Source organism: Nesoenas mayeri, assembly GCF_963082525.1.
Source record: "Nesoenas mayeri genome assembly, chromosome: 12".
Lineage (NCBI taxonomy): Eukaryota > Metazoa > Chordata > Aves > Columbiformes > Columbidae > Nesoenas > Nesoenas mayeri.
The window spans coordinates 14,112,854-14,125,428 of record NC_137547.1 but is presented as its reverse complement, the minus strand read 5'-3'; the positions used below and the strand labels follow the sequence as shown (position 1 = coordinate 14,125,428).

The 12,575-nt window shown below is 49.9% G+C and overlaps 1 protein-coding gene across 1 annotated transcript in view; it reads right to left on the bottom strand.

Moving 5' to 3' along the window:
• Nucleotides 1-77: 77 nt before the first annotated feature.
• Nucleotides 78-12,575, bottom strand: part of ATP6V0D1 (ATPase H+ transporting V0 subunit d1) — a 33,819-nt gene continuing 21,321 nt past the window's right edge. Inside the window, exons 3-8 of the mRNA XM_080351993.1 lie at nt 10,984-11,162; nt 7,819-7,898; nt 3,919-3,996; nt 2,937-3,113; nt 1,938-2,015; nt 78-1,456 (exon numbers count right to left, since the gene is read on the bottom strand). Of these exons, the coding sequence (XP_080208119.1) occupies nt 1,295-1,456; nt 1,938-2,015; nt 2,937-3,113; nt 3,919-3,996; nt 7,819-7,898; nt 10,984-11,162 (754 nt within the window). The 3' untranslated portion in view covers nt 78-1,294. The remainder of the gene's footprint in view (nt 1,457-1,937; nt 2,016-2,936; nt 3,114-3,918; nt 3,997-7,818; nt 7,899-10,983; nt 11,163-12,575) is intronic.

Genomic DNA, 12,575 nt, shown 5'->3' with positions numbered 1-12,575 from the left:
CATGTCTGACATAAACTCCTTGTGGGGAGCGGGGAGGAGGTGCCCAAGGAAGCAGGGAGAGCCAGGTGCAGGAGGCAGATATTTATTGGTGTAGAGAGGAGAGGATCACAGGATAACAAACACTGCAGAGGTGACTACAGCACAAGCTGAGATGGAGACACTCTTCATTGATCCCTGCACAGCAGCAGCACCGAGCACATGTTTCCCATCAGTAAGGCTTCTCCGCTGCCACAGGGCACCTCCCTGACCTGGGCTCACCAAGACGCGGAGCAGCAAGGAGCAGGGCTGCCACACCATGCCCAGGGCTTGGCTCCCACTCCCTAACCACAGGCAGGCAGGGCCTGGACAGGGTGTGGGACATTTCTGCTACCAGCCACCCTCCTCACGGTGCCCTGGGCCAGCTGTGCCCGTACAGCTCCACAGCAGCACCAGCCCAGACCCCCGCACAGAGGAGGAGGCTGCACTGTCCTGGATGCCTGCCCCGGGAGGATGCAGGGGTCCAGCACCATCCACAGAGCCAAAAGGAGCTGCAATGCTTGCACAGTTGTGTGTAAACTCCAGGCTGTGGGTCTTCAGGAGAGGAAGGAGCTCATCCACGTTAGAGAGTCCTCTCAAGCTGCAGGGCACAAGTGAGACTGGTGAGAGCAGCTTCTGAGGACACAGCAAGGCTGCACTAGTGCAAATGCTGCTGAGTGGGGACACACAAGCACTCTGGCTCTGCCTTTGCATTCTCACAGGTTCCATCCCAGTCCCAGGTAGGGCTGCTCAGTCTCTTCCAGGTCAGGGTAAGCTACAGGGGGATGCAGGGACTGCACAGCAGCACAGCCTACACTATAAATTACTCTCAAACTAAATCTCACATGAGCAACACTGAGGAGGCAGCGTGCAGAGCACTGACAGAGCGGCCCCCAGCCATGGCAGAGCTGATGTGTTCCTCTGCAGTGGCAGGAACCCCTTGGAGGCAGCAAACCCCTGGCTGGTGCGTGCTCTAGGAGCATAAGCGCATACAGCAGATTAGTACAGCAACACAGGGACTACGAGATACACAACAGGAGGTGTCACTCCTGCTACACACGGCCAAGCCTGTGACACTGGTCCCTCCAGACCCCGCACAGGACACACAACTCAAACTTCAGCTTCTGAATAATTTAACTAGCAACTGTACAGTTTCTTCATCTGAGCCAGTTCCACAGATGGGACAATCCTGGAGTCTGGGCAAGGGGTAACTCAGGGCATTAGACGGGGTTCCCTCTGGACTCCAGGGGCAGGAGGATCAGACAGGAGCAGAGCGGGGTTAGAAGATAGGAATGTAGTTGTCAATCTTGGTCCTGTGCCGCTGGGCGATGCACTCTGCAATCCACACAATGTTGCGGCACTCCTGCTCCTTCAGCTTCACAAAGGCGTAGAAGACTCCAAAGTGGAACTGGTTGAGGAAGGCCAGCTTGTTCAGCTTCACCTGGAGAAAGCCCAAACAAGGACATGTCACTTGTCCACCTCAGACAGGAGGAGCTGGTCAATGCAAGCGTGGAGAAGCTTGGGAGGTCCCATGACTGCCGGAAGGCTCAGCACAGGTCTCTCCAGGTCCTTGCGGCAGCTCTAACCTGAGCACAGGGCTCAGGACAGGCTCCAGCATTTGAAGGGGGAAATATTTATACCCTCAGGTACTGCAAAAAAATCCTCCTTTCCCACAGTTACACTCTGGTTTTGCTGTCAACTGACCAAATATCCACCAGCAGCCCCAGACTTGCCTCTCACACTGCTCTGATCTGTTGCAGTGAGAACTTGGACTGAGCACCATGCTGGGCATCCTGTTCCTTGCTCCAAACTCATTCATCCGCAGCACTGCTGCCAGGGCAGCACACAAGCTTGCTGCTACCCTGAGCTTTGCAAATGGCACAGGCAGGAACATTCCAAGAAGTGTCTCGGTGCTCACTCACCTCATGCTCAAAGAACCTGTCTTCAAGGGTCTTGTCTCCAGGGTTGCTGCCAGCCCCTTCAAAGAGCAGCTTGTACTCCTGCAGGAAGACATTACAAGAGGATGTACCCAAACCCCAAAGGCTTCCAAGCTCAGCAGCGTTTGGAGGCCCTGTGCATCAAACAGATGCCCCAGCCACCACATCAGGTCAGCAGAGGACACAGAAAAGTCAAGACTGCCCTGTGCATACATACATTGGCAAGGGGATGCTCCCAAGGCTGCACTGCATACACACTGGCTGAGGGCAAGCCCCAGGAAGGCAGAGAAAGCCTTTATTTCATCTGTGAGCTTGTCCGGCCAGAGATTCTACCCCTTCTCTGAAATGTGCAGTTCTCAAAGTCGTATTATTGCTTTCACCCTTCAGGAGGATGCAATAGGTACAGACCCCTCCATGTACAGACTGGAGTCTTTGGGACAGACCTCAGTGTCTGCAAACACTAGCTCTGGCTGCTTCAGTAACGGGACACAGAACTCTCTGACTTCAAACAGGTCCCCAGTCATGCACAAGAACAGCTTACAGAACCCAGACACATCCAAATGTGTCCTCCCAGGTCAGCGTTTCCCCTGCGACTGAACCAGAGCTCAGCAACCCACGAGGGCTGGAGGTGTGGCACATGATTTCTCATCCCAACCAGCCAAAGAGGGATCGTCATTGCTGCTACATCAATATCTCAAGGGTTTGGTGGTGAGGACTGTCCCCACACCCTGGGACAGGGCGCACAAGACACACCTGGTTTCCCTATCACCCCTGCAATGACAGCTGTGACTAACAAGCCAAAGGCATCCCAGTCAAGCCAACTCCTTCTTGGCCAAGCAGAGCACAGGACTATCAGTGGCAGCAGAAGACAGGCATCCCTGTCCCCAGGCTGTCAATCCACAAGTTCCCCCAGATCCCCAAGAAGCTCTGATCCAGAGAAGGTCCCTCCACCAGTTCCCACAGCCCTCAGCCCAAAGCACTCACAGGGTAGTAGTCAGCAACATTTTTGACTTGTTCGTAGTCATCCGCTCTGGCCAGCTGAGCCAGGCCCTCAGGGTAGAGCTTGCCACAGTGCGGGAACAGCTTTGCTCGGTCCTCCTTGGACAGCTCAGTACCAAATGAGTTAATGGTGATAATGAAGGCCCTCCGGTCAGCTTCAAACTGCAGGAGAAGAGCAGTTCACTTTGGGATGCAGCATCTGTTAGAGCACTGGCACAGGCTGCCCAGCTGGATTGTGGAGTCTCCTTCTCCGAAGACATTCAAAACCTGCCTGGATGTGATCCTGTGTGACCTGCTCTGGTGAACCTGCTTTAGCAGGTGGGTTGGACTAGATGATCTCCAGAGGTCCCTTCCAACCCCAGCCACTCTGATTCTGTGATATTTTCCAGAGGCCAGCAGGTACTGACACTGCTCTGAAGAGAGCCACGTCAGAGTACAGCACAAGCAAACTGCCTGGGACAGCTCTCCAGTGCTCAGCCAGGGCAGGCTACATGTGCAGGCTCCCAGAATGCCCAGTAGCTGATGCCTGGGGAGCAGTCAGGTGAAGAAATCCCCAGCCCAGGCACAAGCCAAATCACTGAGCAGAACTCAGCCCAGGTCAAGGAGTCTCTCTCACCTACTGCTCCCGAGACCTGCACATCCCACAGACAGCCTTGGCACAGAGACAGACCATGCACTGAACAGCTCTGATTGTTCTCCTGCTCATTAGCCATGTCAGAGGATGAAGATGTTGCCACAAAGGCAACAGATGTGTCAGCATCTGGCAAGAACAGGACTGGGGAACCAATCCTGTCCAAAGCCATGTGCAGGCACCGTTTCCCTAGGTCTCCCCGTGAGCAGGAAGAATGTGCATGGGGATGCTGAAGAATATCTTGAGCATCCTTTGTGCTGGCAGGCAAGCTGACCTGAGCACAGAGCAATGAATATCACTGTAACACCAACCAGCTACAGGCGTTTCCAGACCTACCTCCAGAATTGGGCACATGGCATCTGCCGTGGTACCTCCCAGTGACTTGCAGAACTTGTAGAAGGATTCCAGGTAAGCCTGGAAGAGAGAGGGCAGATGAACACTCATCTACACTGCTTCATCTACTGCCCCAGAGCGCTGTTCAGCAGAGGACAGACAGCAAGCAGGGATGTTCCCAGACGCTTTGTAACACAGCGTGGACGCTCTCACCCCACGTGAACTCGGATGGCAAGCCCACACAACAGACAGCACTTCCCCGGGAGCTGGAGACATGAAGGGTTGTGGTTGGGTTTGTTCAAGGGACTGCATGAGTTTACTGCAGGCAAGATCCCCAGCCAGCAAGGTTAAAGTTTATTTTGCTCCTTTGAGTTGTCTAACTGCAAAGTATTTACTGAAGTCTCACGTGGTTTCCTGACCTCAGTCTGGCCTCCAAAAACATGCCAAGCCACACAACTATAGCTGCAAGACCTAAGCTCAGAAAGTACCGCTGTGTAAGCAGAGTCAAGAGATGAGACAGGACATCTGTGAAGGAAACCAGCCATTCTCTGCAACTCTCTTTTCACACTGCAGCCACCTGGTCTCCATCCCAAGTGGAGCACTGCAGAAAACATACAAGGCTAGGCACAGCTATGCTGCCTCCAGGAAACGTAATCCTTTGTGGAGATGTACCATAATCCAGCTGGAAGATGACTCTATCTCCCAGGGGGAGCCTATGAAGGCTGTGCATGGCTAAAAGTGCTGTTCAGCAAAAACATTCTCGGCAGAAGTCATCATGTGATAAAACACCTCCCTGGACAGAGACCTGCAACCAGAATGATTTAAAAGAGATGGAATAAAATGATACTGAACCATCACAAATCTCTGCTTTGTTACAACAACAGCAGGACTGGAAACGCACCAAGAATGCACATGCTGGACACCCTCAGCCTCTGCACAGGGAAAGCACCTGGATTACTGAGTTCTGTAAACATTTGTTACCACGTAGTGCAAGAGGATCCTGCTGGGTGAGCATCACACAAAGATACATCGTCTCCAGCACTTGCCACCATTCAAGTTCAGGAGAGCACAGAGCATCAGTCTGCAGAGTCACCACAGGAACAAGGACATGGATAAAAGACACTGCTTGAGGCTGACAGAAGAGGGAACCTGAATAAGAGGTTCAGTCACTACCTCCGCTGTTCTCAGAGTTCACACATAAACCTAAGGTTTTATAAGCAAAACCAGGTGAAATGAAATATCCAGCACTCGATGAGGATCCAGTATCACTGACACTATGGAAACACAGACTGTAAAACAGCCACTGTGGTACCCTCCCCTATCGACCCCTCTGCAGATGACAGAAATTTACAGAAACTGTCCAGTGTCCTGAAACCCTTACCCCAGAAATGATGGTGTCTTTGCATTTAATAATCCTTAATGGACTTTTACTGCCATGAACCCACACATTTACCCTCTGTTTCCCACTAGCCCCACTTGTCTGCCACATCCAGCCTAAAGGGACACCTGTAGCCTGTCCATCCAGGTTGACTTTTCCAACACTTTCTGCAGTTACCACCACAGCCCAGATTCACTCCTCTTCCAAGTGCAGGATCCCAACCATTTTTGTAGCTTCCCATACAGAAGTCATTGTACCCAAACCTTTACACTTGTCCTCCTTAGCAACTTCTCCTGCTCTGCTGCTCATATTCAGACATGAGAGAGTAGAGGAATGAGACTGTTCAGGATAAACTCTACAGATGTATGCAGCAGCACAGTCATATCTGCAATTCTCTTCTCTCCTACTCTTCGGAATAGATTGACTGGTAGAGACACTTGCTTAGGTCAATCATAACCCAAGACTTCAGTTAGTAATAGAAAGGAACAAGGAAATCCTTGCTGTAGAAGCAGAATTAGGATTACTTCCTTGCTTCTCCCGTACATCACTCCACATTTATCCACAATTGATTTGCCTGATATATTTTACTGTCCAGTCACAAAGCTCCTTCAGCTGGTTCCTAGAAGAAGGTCGCCAGCAAAGGCCAACAGTCAGTCAGCTTCACTTCAACATATCCATTAAAGATATGGAAAAAAGGGAGCAAGCACTGAAGATAACAATGCCAGCACACCTCTGTTGCAGGACTCCACCACCAACTGCCCTCTACACTAAGAGCTGTCTGCTTACTTTTAACCTCTGCTCCCCATCTTAACCGTATTTCCATTTGAGAACCTAATCGCTTGTCATTGCTTACAAGAAACTTTTGTAATTGCTTTCTTTCTGTGAATTCTGCTCAAACTTTCTGTCTACATGCTCTCACAGATTCCTTCAAAACACCTCCAGTAGGTCTGGCAGGTAGCACATCTCCCTCCCTCACCAACTGCCCCTGGACACAGGCATCCATCCCGGGCACCCGCTGGCTGTGTTCCTCAGAGCAGCACTGCCCAGATCTCAGACCTAATTTTATTTCCCTCATTTGCCTATAAAGACCATTTGCATTGTATTAAAAACTTTCCAGTCCCTGGGGAGAGAGGTGGATTCAAGTGTGAGTCTATAAGCAACAGTTACCTTTTACACTCATGCAGCCCCGTGATTTGTTGCTGACAGAGCTCCTGTGCTCCTCATGGGCTGCTCTTTAGCAAGAACCAGTCCCAGCACATGCCAAGACATCCCAGGTACCTCTGCTCCAATTTGGGGGTAGGAAGAGCAGAATGCAAAGTAGTATCAGGCCTCAAAGGGACACGGGAAAGGGTGTGACAGCTGGGACCCAAGATGACAGCATCTCCCAAACTGCTCTCCCTGTGCTTATTCTGCTCCCCACCTTCCCCCACCACAGAGGTCTGCACCCTGTAAGGGTATGGGTGTTTATACAGGCAGGCAGACCTCCTCCCTTACAGCAAAAGCCCAGTACATGCCAGAGGTCACATGCACCTGGGCTCAACTGCCAACACACAGTTCCTTCTCGCCTCCCGCTGCCTTCTTCCCTTCACGCCTGACCTGTTCTCTGCCTCTCCAAACAGGAGAAAACACACTTCCTTGGGAAGCAGAGGTCAAAATGACTGCAGGCTGGCTGTGACCAGCCAAAACAAGGTTGGCAGATACAATCTGCATCCCAACCTTCATCCGGAGAGTGGAGATGGAGCGATAGCCACAGCCTGCACATAAAGACGCTTTGGTACTGCTAGCTAAAACCAGACCAGCCCTGCAGAGGACACGACAGCTCCCCATGCAGGCTCAGGACAAGGAGATCCTTATAGCCCCTCCATATCCTTCTGCCAAACTTTCCCCAGCCTGCCAGACTCCTCCACATTGGCTGCACCTTTTACATTGCTCTACTACAAGCATCACACTCCAACCACAGCCAATGAAGGCTTGAGAAGATTGTTGGAGGCTCTTCTGAAAGAGCCCAAGACAGAAAGCCAAGCCTGTGGAAGTCCTTCAACCAAGTTTAAGACCTCGCCACTTCAGCCCTTTGACTGCAGTTAACCACACACCTAAACTCATGTGGTTAAGGAGCAGCCTCCTCCTGCCTGCGGAAATTTATTCAAAGGCAGAACCTCTGCAAAATCTCTTGCACTGTTTCTTGACAGCTCAAAAAAACCAAACAACCCCACTTTGCCTCACTCTGGTGCCCTGACCCTGCAGAGCTGGGTGATCAGATGCCAGGCCCCTCTGAGAGCCACTACAATTTCACTTTCCAATTGATACAACTTGTTCTTTACCATGTTTACTCTATCACTACACCAGGTGAAAAAGAGAGAGGAAGCAAACTTATTTTAAGTCTACTCCAAGAGGAAAATACTCTCTTGTCTTTGGTTGAAGGAAGGCAGTACAGGTTGGAGTTCCTGACCTGAGACAGAGCTGTAATCACATTAGAAATAAACAGGGAAGTTAACATCTCTTTCCCTCCCAAGAGACTCGTTTACCTTATACAGTGTGTTTCGAATTATTTCAATGTTCATTTCATCCAGGTCCTGTTCAGATATGCAGTCTTGGAAGAAAGCAGCTGAAACAGAGCCACAGAGTTAGTGTTGCCCTAACCACACCCAGGCCCAGCACCTTCCAGAGTCCTCAACAATACCAGGCAGAAGCACACCCTATGTTGAGCTTGTCCCTCCCAGGACTGGCCCTTATCTTCAGTAGCCACCAAATTACCATGACTCCAAACCTCAGGCTCCACCATGGCTCCCCAAGGCCACAGTCACTTTTGGGGCTCTCACATGAAAAAAAAAAAAAAAAAAAAAAAAAATCTTTCTTCACCCTTTAGTGCTATGGTTTGGTTAACAGCCTATTCTCAGCAGCTCTAGCCCCCAGCATCAGTGCCAGAGCAGCCTGCCTTTAAAAATAAGCAAAACCCAAACTGTTCCCAGATGCAAGCACTCAGAGGTGGCAAGAGAGCTTCCAAATTGTCTGCTACAGAAAGGCAGCAGCGCTTGAGCATCTGCGACACAGTACCTAGTGAGTCCTGAGGAATCTGGTGCTTCTCCCTTCTCCTCCAACATTTCAGTTGCATTAAGGAGGCATGGGGACGCCACAGCTCCTACAGCCCATGACACCCTGCAGTTGGAGTCAGGAGCTGTTTCTCCTGCTCAGGTCTATCAGCCCCATTTTCAACTAGAGAAATAAAAGTCCTCACAAGAGGTGGGAGGTAAGCATCCTGGAGACACAATGAACTGGTGTTTTTTGGTAGAGTGCTCAGCCCTATGTACTTTGCTAGATTATCTCTGGGAGGGAGTGTGAAAAATCATTGCCACCTAAAGAACACAGAACTCATACTTAACACAGGGTACTGCAAGCTGCAGATAAAGACGAGTCTTGTAGACCTAGTGTAACATAATGCTGTTGTATCACTCGCTTGTGAGCAAGAGCACAATAAAATCCATTGACGAGACTTTTATGACTTCTTCAACTCTCACTCAGCAACCAACTTTGCTGAATTTGCTGCATAGAGAAATACGATCTTTCCCAGCTTACGCAGTCCAGCTGTGGGTAAAGGACACTGCACTCACACCGAGAACTGCCCAGTGCTCTGCTTTGTGTGACAGACTGGGTACGATGTGGGCTCACACATTCGGCATGCACCTCTTTTATAGCACAAGCTCCATGGCACGGACAGCAGCCGCACTGCAGGTTCTAGAGAGTCCCCAACAGGGGTTAACCCCCAAAGAGGTTTCTTTGCAACAGCATCAGGGACCAATGCCACGTAGCTGGAGGAGCACTGCTCCCTACGGTTGGCAAAAACGCAAACAGAGTGTGCCAGGACTGGTTTTCACTGCAGGACTCACTGGCTAGCCTGGATAGCTAAGCAGTGGCTACTTCAGAGTAGCAGAGGAATGAGAACACAGCTATTTCAGTTCTTGGCCTTCCAATATCCCAAATTAGGCTAATGGCAAGTCTTATTTTGCCCTGCTAACCTATGAAAGCCATTTGGGGTTAAGCATTCCTACCAAGCCACGTAGCTATTCAAGTACTTTTAGGAGATAGAGCTGCTGTTTCTTTGCGTGTGGTCACTGGAAAGAGTGCAAGTTAAACAACTGGAGCCTGCGTGCCTGCTTGTTTAGGCAACACAGCTACTCCCCATGTTCTCCTGCCGAAGAAATGCCACACTAGATGGTACACAGCCTCAAGGGCATGGCCAGGGCAAAGGTCTGAAGAAGAACTCAGCCTAGCTTGGGCAGAAGCAGGCAAAGCTCACTTGGTGTGCAGGCACATGAATGCAACATGCAAAGACCCCCAGCCTCATTCTTCAGAACCACCTCACCAGCATAATGGGGCATTTTCACTCCATATGCAGCTGGAAGCTTTAAGGTCTCTGAGAGCTAATGTCTTTGAAATACGTGGTTCTTATTCCCAAAATGGGAAAGTTCTCACTTACTGGTGAGGAGGATTTTCTTTCCCCACATCACCCCTACAGCAGGCTCAACTCAGCTGCATGCCGAGCCTCTGTTCTCCTGCTCTGTTGCTGCTTTACCTTGCAACCCAGATCTTGAGCCATGCTTTCCCGCCTTTGCTGGGCTCCACCTGGTAAGTCATTTTTCCATGACAACTACTTCACTTGTCCCATTATTACACAGAGCATTTGCAAAAGCACTTTCAGTTCCAAAACCAACTATTTCTATCAATGACAATATGATGATTTAGACTGTTTTGTTCTTTCTAGCAACCCTAAAAGCATGATTAATCACTGACTCAGGCATACCTCATACATTTTTGCCCACAGATGCTAACCTAGAAAGTCTCCTGTGACTACCTCTCCTACTGCTGCAAAAAGACTTCCATACTTTCTCCAGAACCACTTCCTACGCCTTTTATCTTCAAAGGACATATTTGTCTAACTGTTCATAAGGCATTTGGTCTTAGTGTCACGTGCCTCCTAGTCGAGGCCTGCAGCCCTGAGATACGATAACCCAGTGCAGGGTTCTGCTACACAATGAGCTTAAGAAGGCTTTCAGAGATTTCCCCCCACACCCCTGCTGTTGTTTGGGGGCTTTTGGTATGTAAAGAGCTTTCCTTGATCTAGAGCTAATTTTATCACTCTCAGAACAAGACTGGGCATGTGCAGTTCTCTATAATTATCTAAAAAAAGTTGCCTATGAGAAATCACTCAATGGCCCAACTACAAGTACTGGAAATTCAGCGACTCATTCCAGCAGAGGACCTGATACCCCTTCATTAAGAAAGCACATGTGCCATGTGTCCCGTGACAATAATTAAAAAGACCATATTGTCTAAGACCTCTCAAACTTTTCCCTTCCTCCCTAGTTCCAGGTCATAATTCCAAGAAGAGCTGGTAAACAGACATATCTAGCAGAGCAGATCTAACTACACCTAGACTGACCTGACAGCTCAAGGCCTGGCTCACACAAAACAAATTCCCTGCAGTACCAGCGTCCTGGTTGGGACATTTGTTGAAGTATATGGAAAGCCAGCTGGTCTTCCAGAGGAAAAACTGGCAAAGGACAGGCATAAACCTGAACCGAAGCCCCTCACTTTGGCTTCCTGGATCACAACTTAGACTTAGTCGGACCTAGTTAAACTGGGGATATCTGCTCCACACACAGCTGAGAGGTATTTTGAACGGCTCCACTCACCCAGGGGAGTGTCCACCAGGATTGCATTGTAGAGCTCTGCAGGCGTCTGAGCAATGTTCACTGCTTCCATCTGCTCAAAACTTCCCAGAGGATGACACTTGGGCACCAGTTCGGAGATGGAACGCTGGTGCAGGGTGCCAGTGATCAGCAGAATGACATTGTCGATCATGTAGCTGTACCTGGAGGGATACAAGAGGAAGCCTGTCACAACACAAATAATACAAAAAATAGCAGCTGGCACCAGATGAGCACACATCTTCAGTCCCTGTGAACATCTCCAAAAAGACATGCCTTTCACACAAAGAACTAGTAAAGCCACTTCCTTAATGTCTCCTTATCATGCCAGCCAAGGAAAAGGGAGTCAAGCATAGTCCCAGCTGTGATTTACACTATGGCTCAATGACACCATGTGGACATCTCCTACTCACCACTGAAGAGTATTAGATTGGAAAGGACTTCTGGAGATCTCCAGCCCAATGTCCTGCTCCAAGCACAGCCAGCTCAAGGCTTTGTCCAGTTGAACTTTGAATTATTTGCAAGGATGCGTATCTCTCAGCCTCCCTGGGGCTCTGCTCCAGTGTCTGACCACACTAACAACAAAAAGCCTTTTCTTAAAACCTAATCAGTCTCTCAGCCAAATCCCACGCACCTCCAAGAGGAGCCTGGTTCCAGCTTTCCCACACTCTCTCACGAGGTAGCTAGGAATATTTGTCCTTCCAGTATTCCCACTGCTCTCCTCGCACTGCCATGCTCTGTAGAGAGCATATGCAAAAGTCTGCACGGCAGGACATTTGCAAAGGGGCATGTGCAGATGGCCTGACTCGAGCTCAGCTTTGTTGCCAGCAGCACTGCTCCATCTTGTTAAGACTACAGAGAAAGGGTCACATTTCTGCAGTCCCACTCCCTTCCAAAAACATCAGGGTTGACAGCTCTGGCATGATCTCCATTCACACCCTCACAAAACTACACATGAGCTTTTCCACACCTCTGCCATCAAAAGCTACACACTCTTTTGCATTAGCCCATGTTATGATGTCCCTAACCAAGTTCTCCACTTACATTTTACAGGATTAGCAGATTTAGTCTTTGGCACCGCAGGACATTCAGTCTGGAACCACGGCACTCAGCACAAGTTCCATGAGCACAGGCCCGTCATGGCCCTTCTCTCCCATATATCCATGTCTCTTGCACTGAGGAGCCCACAGCTGGGCACAGTGCTGCAGGTGAGGTCTCACCAGTGCTGTGTACAGGGGGAGGATCACTTCCCAGTCCTCCCAGTCCAGCCAGAGAATGGAGACACAGCTACCCTGAAGACTGGGAATACAGGAAAGGTTGGTGGCCTTCTTCAAGTAGAAGGTCCAAGCAAGGGACCAAAGCATCATCTAAACACAAGGAGCTGAGAGGAAGTGTCCCCGGCAAGAACAGGAGTGCTGCTTTAGGTACCTTCACCACGAGCTGAGTCACAAGCCAATCAAGCCAAGAACCTGAAAAACATCAAGCGATATGAGGTTTTTTCAGTCAGCAAAAGATGCCGTTGCAAATGTCCCTCAGCAGCACAGGGAAGAGACACAGATGCTGGAAGAACAAGATAA